This window comes from Myotis daubentonii, chromosome 3 (assembly GCF_963259705.1).
Source record: "Myotis daubentonii chromosome 3, mMyoDau2.1, whole genome shotgun sequence".
Classification (NCBI taxonomy): domain Eukaryota; kingdom Metazoa; phylum Chordata; class Mammalia; order Chiroptera; family Vespertilionidae; genus Myotis; species Myotis daubentonii.
The window spans coordinates 40,092,472-40,103,661 of record NC_081842.1 but is presented as its reverse complement, the minus strand read 5'-3'; the positions used below and the strand labels follow the sequence as shown (position 1 = coordinate 40,103,661).

The following is an 11,190-nucleotide window of genomic DNA, read 5'->3' as shown; positions in this document are numbered from 1 at the left end:
CCTGATTAGCCAATGGGAAGGGTAGCGGAGGTACGGCTAATTACCGTTTCTCTATTATTAGATAGGATGGTGTATGTAAAATTCCCATCACTAAAATCTGAAGGTCACAAATAGCACACACCCAGTTAGTTATACTTAAAGTTTTGGTATTTTACTGTTGGTGAGACAGAACAAGGAATGAAAGTATCTCCATCCTCAATTATTCTCACCTATTTCCCAACCCACCCATCCAGTGTCATCATGAGTGATAGTTTAAAAGTCCATTACCATTTAGTGTCTAGAATCTTAAATTGGAAAGACTCTAAAGGCCATCATAAGCGCAACACTATGAGTCCTATCTCTATCTCCCTAATAATAAACTGAACTTTTTCCAATAATTTGGGGAGGATCCTTACAAGTCCCTTTTTCCGCTCTAGTTCCTGGGATTTATTCTGAGTAAAACCAGGCTCTGTTGGCCTAGTTTTATTCAGACCCTGAGAAAAGAGGCATCTATATAAGCATCAGGGGAGAGGATGTATCAAGGAAGAAAAGCAGAACCGTAGGCCAGCTCTAGACTAAAAATTTGCCATGCTCCAAAACATCTGCAATACTAGGAATTTCCTAATTTCTTTCTAGAGAAAACCAGATTTATACTATATTTCTCTAGTCACTGATCTATTCTTGCCTGGAACGTAGCCTCTAAAGTCTTGACAATACTTGAAGTTAAAAAATTTCTTAGGGCTATACTGCTAAGCAATAAGGTAGGTAGGTAGACAGACAGATAGAAATAAATAAGTAAAATGGGTCCCTATTTAATGTTCATGGCTTTATTCCTTAGGTACTTGTTAAGCTGGTACATAAGTCTCTTTTACATGAATCAGGTTTAGGAGGCCAATTAGACAAGACAGATGATCTGCCTATCATTTTAAAAAAACAGTTAAACATATCTCTTTCAAAAGTTGAGGGCTTTTAATTTAACAGAAAAGAGAAAGAAATAATGTTTGATGAAAAAACCCAGGTGTTCAGTGCACAAATTTAATTTTCTCTCAAACAGCAGGATAAGGGAGACCCAAGGAATTCTCATACCCCATAATACAATGAAGAAACAATACTTTGAGAATTATCTTTAACTGAAGTTTCAAACAGAGTAAGGAATACTGTACATAAACATATATATGAAGTCTACAAATCAAGCTGTGAAAGGGGACCTACAACTAAAAGATATAGTTGAAGAATAGGTTGAAAGCATTTGCTGAAAAAAAAATCGTTATGAAGATTAAGTGGGATAATGAATGTAAAGCTCTTAAAAAAAAGCATTTGATTTTTGCAATCTCTACAAATAAAATAATTTTAGGAGTAGAGATTTCTGCACTGGACTGTTACGATTAAGACCTAAAACTTTTATTAACAGCCTTTAGTAAAAAACAGTGCTGATTCCCTTGGCATATTATTTTTTTTGCTTATTTCCTTTTTCTTTCTCAAATGCAGCTATCTGATTAAATATATTGAGTAAATTTTGCGGTAAATTTTTTTTAGCTCCACTTTCTGAATGCTCCTTGCTACTTAGCTCTTCTTCTGGAGCCTCTGGTTTAATACTCTCCTCATAATTATCCTCTCTTTCATATTCTCTATGACTTTTACTTAATTGATATCTTTGCTCATGTCTATTGAAATCACGTGATCCAGAATAATTACATTTTTTATATTTTTCAACTGACTTAGAAGAGTAGTCAGAGCTTGCTGGGGAAGTGGAATACCTCACGGAACCTGGCTCCCACTTTCTATAGTGCTCTTTTCTTCCATCTGAGTCTTTTTCAAATTTTCTATAACCATAATTTTTTAACTTGTCTTCTGGATTCCTAGAGAAGGAATCTGAGGAATCCCTTCTATTGGAAAAATGTCTTTCATGTTTATATGACTTTTCTGTTTTGCTACTACCTGCCTGAGTTTTATAGCTATTGTAAAAGTCTCTTGAATCTTCAGACCTACCTCCAAAATCATCCGGAATTTCAACTGAAGATGAAGAGACAGGGCATCTATCTTTCTCTTTTATCTGCTTCTTCTGATATGGTACCCTATCTTGCTTTTCCAGTAGTTTTTCCACTTCTTGTCTTTGGTTAAGAAAAGATGCTGAAGTATTGGCTGGAACTGGGAAGTACTCATCTTTCCTATTCTGATCTATCTGATTTGAGGATGCCTTAGCTGAATGCCTTTTGGAATTTCGAGAAGACTCTGAACGATTCCTCCTATGTTTCTTATGCTTTTTGTGACCAGAAGAGGAGGAGGATGAAGAAGAAGAAACTGATTCATCACCAGAAGAAACACTTGAAGAGGAAGAAGTTGACTTTCTTCTTTTTTTCTTTAGCCTAAAAAAGTAGTTAATTCATCAGATGTTAAGTACAAAAATGTTTCTTAATTATCCATAAAGCTTTTAGTTCTATTTTGTTCCCCTTAAAGATGTCATAAAAGTTGTGGCTTAGATAAGCAATTATAGTAATCTTAGTTACTGTCAGATCCACTTGTACCAGCAAGTGGTACTTTGGAAAAAAAAAAAAATACTTGTGTAGACAGTTGTCACTCTAAGCAAATCCATTTCTGTTACACACAGTGACATTTCCAACATTACCTTAAAAACAAGACCTGCTGAACACATAAAGAAATTAAAATTTTATTTCTGACTACCTCTAGAGCATAGATAATCTCTCTACCTCAACACTACTGACATTTTGTTGGAAGTGTAGGCTGGCAGTGCGGGGGTGGAGGGGTCCTACAACACCACTATAGGGTGTCTAGCAGCACCCATGACCTCTGCCCACTAAATGCCAATAGCACTCCACCAGTATGACAACCAGAAATGTCCCTTGGACAAAACTGCCCCCAGTTGAGACCACTGCTATATTTCTAAAACATTTCTCCCTAAAATACAGATAATTAAAATAACATTATGTATTTTAAATTTAAGGTTAGAGTAATTATTTTTTACCCTCAGATTACTCTTAATTGCTAAGAATAACTGATTATGATTTGAAATACTTTTATATTTTTACTTACTTTACCTCTACATGGCACTGTGGTTCAACTCAGTAGTTGCTTTAAGTAAAAAAATACTGAATGCTACAGTTTACCTTTTCTCCTCTTTTAAGAGCTTACGCAACTTTTCTGCACTTGTTTCTATTTTCTTTGTTTTCTGCTTTTCTTCCTTTTCAGCTTGTTTTTCTCTTAATTCCAAAGATTTCTTTTAGAACCCAGATATCGGAAAAAACCACATGTTAAAAATAGAAGAATGTTTAAAACCCAGTTTTCAAAAAACCACCCCCCCCCCCCCCCCGCCACCAGAAATCAAATGTGGTATACCCAAATCACCACATATCCAGCAGTAAACAAGTTTTTTTTACACATAAAAATTAATCATACAGGTGTTTGGCATCAATCATTGGAATAGCCAGAACAGTATTGAGGACCATATTGCAGTTGGTATTCCATGAAAAAAGGGGAAGCCATTGCATTGGTACCATTAACCCAGAGTGCAAGACAGGGAAAAAATAAATAAAAGTTATTTCAAAATTTAAACAGGACACAGATTGTAGAAATAAAATTCAAATACATTCCATTTAGGTGAATTGAGGGAGGAATCACCATGTTCAAATACAAACCATTTAAAAAATAGCACAGCCCAGTTGGACGCATGATTACATAAGAAATCATTTTCCAGTTTGAGGATGGGGATGAGCAGCACCAGATGTCACAGACACAGCAGCAACGGTCCAATTCAGAAAAAAATGCATGAGAAAACATCATCATCAGTATTACAGGAAAAGACAGTTTAAAATATCTCTCAAAAAGATTTTTAGAATTAGCTCAATTACCGTAACATCACTGAATTTTGTAACCACCAGGAAAGCTCACTACAAGGACAGTACTCAAAACCACACACCAAATTTAGGCAATTAGAATTTTCTTATAGGGCTATTTTTACTTTTGAGTACTAATAAAAAAAAAAAAAAAAAAAAAGAGGCATTATGAAGCAATGTCAAACCCAATTAGGAAAAGCTGTATTTAGAAAGAGACTTTTCATAATGCCGTAAGTAATCTAGAATAATTTTCCACAGAAGAAAGCTAAGTTTTGGCATTAGTTTCAAATATCACTAAATTTCTAAGAGGAAATAAAGAATCACCTGCATATATTTATGAAGTTTCTGCAAAGCATCCTCTGCATCTTTAAAAGTCTCATCCAAATCCAAAGCTTTCTTATAGTAACTTTCAGCATTTAAAAATTTTTCTTCTTCTTCTAACCTAAATTTGAGAAGAAGATTTAGCTTTTTTGTAAAAATAAAAAGTCCTCAAGTATGCATACAGGTCTAGGGCTTATAAGAGAGAACCTATTAGGAAAAAAATGTGTTTAGCAACTTACTTTCCAAATTGAATAATACCTAAACCATAGTTTTTTACTATTTTTTTGGTAAAGAGACCATGTAAAACCATATAGAACAGAACAAAACGAAACCAAACTCACAGATATAGGGACCAGATTGATGGTTGCTAGGGGTGGGGTTAGGGGGTGAGTGAAATGGGTGAAAGTGGTCAAAAGGTATAAATTTTCGGTAATGAGATTAAGTCTTGAAAATGTACAACATGGTGACTATAGTTTTTAAAACTGTATTGTATATTTAAAAGCTGTTAAGATAAATCTTAATAGTTCTCACCACAATTAAACAAAATATTTGTAATTATGTGTGGTGATGGATGTTAACCAGACTTATTGTGGTAATTACTTTGCAATATATACATACAAGGTGGGGCAAAAGTAGGTTTACAGTCATTCATATAAAAATAATTAACAAATAATAATGCACAAATAACTTTTGTGTACTCACAACTGCAAACCTACCTTTGCCCCACACTATATTTTAAAGCATTACTTTGTACACCTGAAAGTAACCTATTCATAATGAGTTATATTTCAGTTTGAAAAACAAAATAAACCCCTAAGTAAAACAAACAAACAAATAGGAATCCATTACTGGTAACTAAATCCATGCTGCGGGCCCAGCAATGGCATTTTAGTATAATGCATGATCAACTGATGCCCTCTGTAAATATAGTAGGATCTTGACCTTTACCACAGAATTACATTGGCTTTTGCTAGCAGTTTATGAAGAATTTTTCTTTCCACAGAAATATTTTCCCAGAATATATACTGTTAAGTTGGAAATACCAACACATACATGTATATCACAACTAGCCTGTAGATAGGATCATTATCAGATGATGCTCAAAAGTCTATGCTATGAAAAATCAGAATTAGAAAATTTGGTTATAAAGCAGTGAAAGGACTTTGCAAAATATTTTCAGTTTTCAAAGCAGGAAAAAGTAATTACTGTGAAACAAATTAAGAAAATCCCAATGGCTTCAATGGGATAACTTTTGTGACAGATGGAATGTGGGAAGGCACCAGTCAAAGAAGATCAACATTATGGCTTATGGTAACTGGATAGGTGGTGTTGCCATTCACTTAGTAAAAAGACACCAACATATGGGTAATAAGATAACCACACCTAAGTAGGTACTGGCTATCTAACTAGTCATAAAGTAAAAAGCTGCTCCAATCACATGGATCTAAGCAGAAGTTCACATGAGTTAACAAATACTGCAAAAATCTCAATTTGGAATTCTGGCATGATCATACAAACTGGAATCATCAGGCAAATTCATGAAAGAGAAAACAGATAATTCTATTTTAAAAATAGCAAAAAATGCTATTATTAACCTTTAAAATTACTAAAGTTGTTAGCAAATTACTTATACTTAAAATATATTCCTTCAAAATATTTTATAAATTAGGCCAGTCTATTAGTCATTAAATATTTACAATGCAATTCAGAAGAGTAACATAAGATATAGGGTTTTTTTCTGAATAATTTGTTCTTCCATTTAATCTGGAGTTTGTGGATTTTATTGGACAGAGTAGAGCAATAAACTGAATATAACAGTGAAACCTTATTCATAATTAACAACAGGAGCTCTCAATTCATATTTCTGGTATTTTTCTACTAAAATGATTAAATGAATTAGAAATTAAATTCTCTCTATTAAAATTCCTAGTGTATGTCCAGGAAAAGAATATTTACCTAATTTCTTGTACCTTTACATTTACATGTAATGAGAATAGGCATTTAGGAAAAGAAACTCAAATCACTAAAATATATCCAATTAGAACCCCAGTAATAAGAAAAAAATGACTAGAAAATTTAGAGGACTATACTTAAAAAACATTGTCAACCAAAATCAAAACTAAGAATGGTCTGAATTGAGTTAAAGATGCTATTTCCTTATATTAAGTTCAAGATCTTATAGTAGTTGGTTGAATAGTGGACCTATACTACAGAACAAAGTCTGACACTTACTGCCCTCCTCTTTCTACAAGTGTCTGGCACAGGTATTTTCTTGCATTCCTGTGAGTTGGACAGTTTTCCAATGCAAGTTCAAAATCTTCAATTGCTTTGTTCAGACTTCCTTTTGTTGCATATCTGGAGATATGAAACAAAGTAAGAAATTTATACTGTGGGCTATGTATAAATCTTGTGCACATTCACCTTGTAAATATTCCTTAAAACCCACAATCCACTTACAATGCTCCACGAGCTACCAAAGCTTCCACATTTTGTTTGTCTATTTCCAGAGCCTTATTGTATTCATTCATAGCATCCACGTGGCGCCCAACTTTAAAATAATCAACTCCAATCTTCACACTAAAAAGATAGTTATAAAGTATCACAAGCATTTCACAGAATATCAAAACAAAATGTTAGCACGGGTAAAATTTTAAAGCAAATCAAATTTGGCTAATATTTAGCCTTCCATACTCTCCAAATACCTAAAAGCATTCTGCCATTGGATAGTTTTGTAACAAATTTTAGGAAATCTAGATATCAATATACCAATTCCTTTTGAAAAAAAAAAATTATGATGTTGGCTAAAACTTAAGTCTGTTAAGTTTACAACATAATACCATTTACACCTATAAGAAAACTAATGTCAAAAACTCACTTTAATTCATTTACAAACAAACTTGGTCTTAATGATGACTTAAGAACTCTTTGCCTTACCCTAACCTTTTATGCCAGGTAATTCAATTGTTGAAAGACAAAATCTTCATACCATTTTAAAGCCCAAGATGCAGACTGTTTCTTTCTTAATGCAGAAGCAAAATCGTCTTCAGAGAAATTTTTGCTATTAAGAAAAAAAATTCAAACCGTATAAATACTTTTTTGTATAGTTCACTGCCTGACAGATAACAAAAACTCAACACTGAAAAAGTGAATCCCAAGCAAGAAACCTGTATTCCATTTACAAAATAAATTTCCTGAACTCTCAGGAATGACCATTATTCTTAGACATTATTTTTCTTTAGGGTATACATAAAATTCTTATAAATGTTCTAAATCTTTCTCTATTTGGTCACCTGGTACAATTCTAATTACTGATAAGAGGCTTAGTTCCAGAAGGAGGCAGGATCACCTAGTTCATTCATCCTTTGTCATACTGCTGCCACTAGGTTTAGTGTAGTTGAATATGTCCCTCACTTATGGCACTTTGGAGCCTCACACCATTCAATACCTTACCACTTAATAAATAATACTGATTTACTATACCTTTGTAGGCCTCTCATTAAAGATGGTGGATTAGATTCATCTATTCCTAATTTTCCTAGGAGGAATTCAACTACTCCTGGGTTAGCAAATCCCAAGGAACTTTGCATAATATTGTCATAGGATTCCAAAGAATTGCTATTTAGTTCAACACTCCTCCTTAAGAAAAACAAAAACAAAAAATGAAAACAAAAAATAATTAGCATGTCCACTTCTGTTAAAGAGATAAAATTACCGCATGGGGTTTAAATACTCATACTATAATTTGTACATGAAAGTGTGGCAATATCATGACGGGGTTCCTTTTATCAAGTTTGAAGAAATTTAAGGGTATAAAAATATAATGAGCATACTTTGAAATAAGAGAAATTGAAATTTTACTTTGTTGTTAGAAGTTGGACAAAATTTGCTATTTTTTAAGTCAAGAAACTGTTTTAATGTAGAAAAATTACCTGTAGTACAAAGGAAGCTCTTCAGAACTAATTACACCTAATTTAATACCGGATAGGTGCGGTGGAAGAGATGAGCTATACAGAGATACTGCAAGCTTTTCATGATATCTGTCAATATCCTTGATTCCAGCTTAAAAAATAAGAAAACTAAGCTGATTAGCAAGAAAATGCAAACAAACAAAAATCCTTTCAAACACTATTCTTATTAAACTACATTTTCAAAACTAATTTATAAAATCTGACAAATGTTACTTTTCTATTAATATGATGAAATTGATCACCTCGAATGATATCACCAGTTTGGTAATACGATAAAGGATCCCCATGGTTACTGTGAGAAGGCACATCTCTTAATGGACAAAGAGCCTGCAATGAGAAGTATTTTAAAACAACAGACTTCCTATTCATTGATGAAAAAGGTCTTCTTTTATCCTACTTGTTCAGTATAAATGGCTAATAGTTGATATAACCTTAAAAAAAATCAACTAACATCCTAAAGTCTAAATTTAAGTAAGGATTTAAATTTTAAGTCATTTCTGCGTCCAAACACTATTAAACAAGTTTTTTGAGTCAGTTCAAAATCTAAAATCTCATAAAACTTGCAGTTAGTTTTAGGAACCAAATATGAGTGTGGATGATAAAGCAAAAAGATATCTTGCACTTGTTAAAAATGAAACGAAAATTTGTCCAGTGTGAGAATTCCAATGAAAATGAAATGTGAATTCACCAAAGTGTATGTCTGCTATTCAGTCTGTGATATCTCCTGCTTTTCTTCATTTTCATCTGCCTTGACAGACAGCAAATATCAAAACCTTTTAAAGTGACACATTATTTCAAATTCAGGACTAGTTATCTCAGGCAAAGTATCGCATAATATATACATCACAATCAATTACTGCAAAGACATAAAAAGGCCAGGAATTTTTTTCTAAATTATTCATATGCAAGTACATAATGCCAAATACTAAGAACATGTTCAGCTAGAAAAAAATAAGCCCAAATACCAATCAATCTCACCATACCCATCGACATCTGTTGTAACATTTGAAAAAGGACCCCACCCCTGCCAATCAAGGAGACCAAAAAACTCCCAAAACCAGAAATGGAGGAGTAACTCTTTCACTGCTAAGAATTTTTAAAAAAAGAAAATGGTACTTTTTCTCCAATTAAGATACTTAATTCTCAAAACTGTCAGCAGGGTACACTTAAGCACAACTGGATGCAAAGACCTAATTCTTTTTATTATTGCTTTCAGGTTCTTTCTCTTCTTTTTCCCATCACCATTTATCACCTCATGCCCTCATCCCCCCAACCCCACCCCCAATCACCACACTGAGTTCTCTCGCTCGTTCTCTCGTCCTCCTCAATCAATCCAGTCCTCTGGCCCTCTATCAGAGCTGTCTGCTTGCTCTGAGTCTGTCTATATTTTGTTTGGTAGATCAGCTTGTTCATTAAATTCCACATATGCAGCCCTAGCCGGTTTGGCTCAGTGGATAGAGAATCCGCCTGTGGACTGAAAGGTTCCCGGTTCGATTCCCGTCAAGGGCACATGTGTTGTGGGCTCGATCCCCTGTAGGGGGCGTGCAGGAGGCAGCCGATCAATGATATTAAAAAAAAAAAATTCCACATATGCAAAACAATAATTCTTTCACTGAAGCGACTCAAAAACAGAAGCAATCAAGTGACTGAAAAATTACCTGTAGTACAAAGGAACTGAGTATGTCCCTCAATTATGCCACTTTGGAGTTCCACACCATTCAATACCTTACCACTTAATAAATAATACTGATTTACTTACTGTGATTTCCAAGTGAGATATATCTCTCATGATGCCACTGCCCAAACAAATCAACACCATGAAAAACCCAAATTCCCGAATGGAACTAATTCTTCCAATCACTATATCTCCACGCTCAATATCTCGGAAAAACAGCTCTCTCCGATCCATACTAGGTATGTTCATGAACTGCTCTAAAGGTGGCATGACTGCATAAGAATCTGAAAAAAATAATTTACAAAATCACTAACCCTAGTTTTTGTGTTGTTTTATCTGAATGAAGTACTGTTAAAAAAAAAAAAAACCGCAATCAAAAGATATTTTAAGACTCGGCTCACCTTCACCGTCTTCATGAACTTCAGAAGTTGCAGGTGCATCTGATTTCCACGAAAGTGCAAAAAGCAGATCCGCCTTTTTGGAAATGAATTTTTGGATTTCAGCGTTGTCGACTCTCTTCTCTTTCCTTAAAACAACGACAAGAGAATTTATGGAGACTAACTTATCTGCAAAACGTTTTAGGACGTCCAAGCATCTGCTCCAGGCTTGCATCGCCCAAGCGGGTCCTTCCTCAATTCCAGCCCACACATCCTCCGAGGAGAAGTGTGAACCCTCACCGGCCAGTCGGTTGCCGGAGGGCGGGGAAGCGTCAAGAGCGATGCCCGCAGCCCCAGACACGAAAGCCCGAGGGATTTTAGCTCGAGAACCCGTGCCTCTGCTGGGCAATTTCCAGGGAAATACAAGTTCAGCCCGCCTTCCGCGGGACCCTCGAGGACACCAGACGCGCGGGCCCTCCGACATCGGACCCTCCGCCACCCAGCGCAGTCTCCACGGCTCCGCTCCTTCTGGACTCGGCGGCCCCGCTGCTACGGCAGCGGAGCCCCGGGCTGGGTCCCCTCCCCCGCCTGGGAGAGTCGCCGCGATTTCATTACCTGCCTGGCCCCGGCGGCTGGGGCGGCGGGCCCCGGGCAGGCTCGGCCGTCGACCCCAGGAGGCTCCGGAAGTGCGGGTTGTCCTGCTGTTCGCTCCGGAGCAAAGACAGCAAGGACGGCCCGTGGTAATTGAGCGACTGCCGCAGAAGGTCGCGGTCCATGGCTGGAGCATGCAGGGCTCCACGACTCCCGCGCCCACTACTCGAGCCCCGTGGTCCCAGAGGCCGAGCCAGCGGCCCGGAAGCCGCCGGAAGCCGCCGGAAGCGCGCGTCACAGGCCCTCGGGGTTGCCTCCCGGAAGTACTTCGTCGCCGCCCGAGTGCCGGCGCCTAAGCGTCGGTCTCGCGGAATTGAGCGCGACTACGGGAGCCGGAAGGATCGGGCCGAGCATTTCCTGAGCGCAGG

General features: G+C 36.4%; 1 protein-coding gene across 1 annotated transcript; it reads right to left on the bottom strand.

Annotated features, from left to right (window-relative positions):
• Positions 1–790: 790 nt before the first annotated feature.
• On the bottom strand, positions 791–11,056 carry TTC14 (tetratricopeptide repeat domain 14). Its single transcript, XM_059687110.1, has 12 exons — positions 10,787–11,056; positions 10,196–10,320; positions 9,879–10,078; positions 8,362–8,446; positions 8,081–8,210; positions 7,632–7,787; positions 7,138–7,209; positions 6,609–6,728; positions 6,384–6,506; positions 4,155–4,272; positions 3,105–3,214; positions 791–2,345 (listed from the first exon to the last, which is right to left on the bottom strand). The coding sequence occupies exons 1-12, from the start codon at positions 10,945–10,947 to the stop codon at positions 1,427–1,429; spliced, it is 2,319 nt and encodes a 772-aa protein (XP_059543093.1). The 5' UTR covers positions 10,948–11,056; the 3' UTR covers positions 791–1,426.
• Positions 11,057–11,190: the final 134 nt, after the last annotated feature.

Coding starts and splice junctions, on each gene's coding strand:
- TTC14 (XM_059687110.1), bottom strand. CDS start 10,947: ATGGACCGCGACCTTCTGCGGCAGTCGCTCAATTACCACGGGCCGTCC. Junction 8,447..9,878: donor TATCTCACTTGGAAATCACA/GTAAGTAAATCA, acceptor TTCTCATTGCAG/GCTCTTTGTCCATTAAGAGA. Junction 3,215..4,154: donor AACTTCATAAATATATGCAG/GTGATTCTTTAT, acceptor GGGTTCTAAAAG/AAATCTTTGGAATTAAGAGA.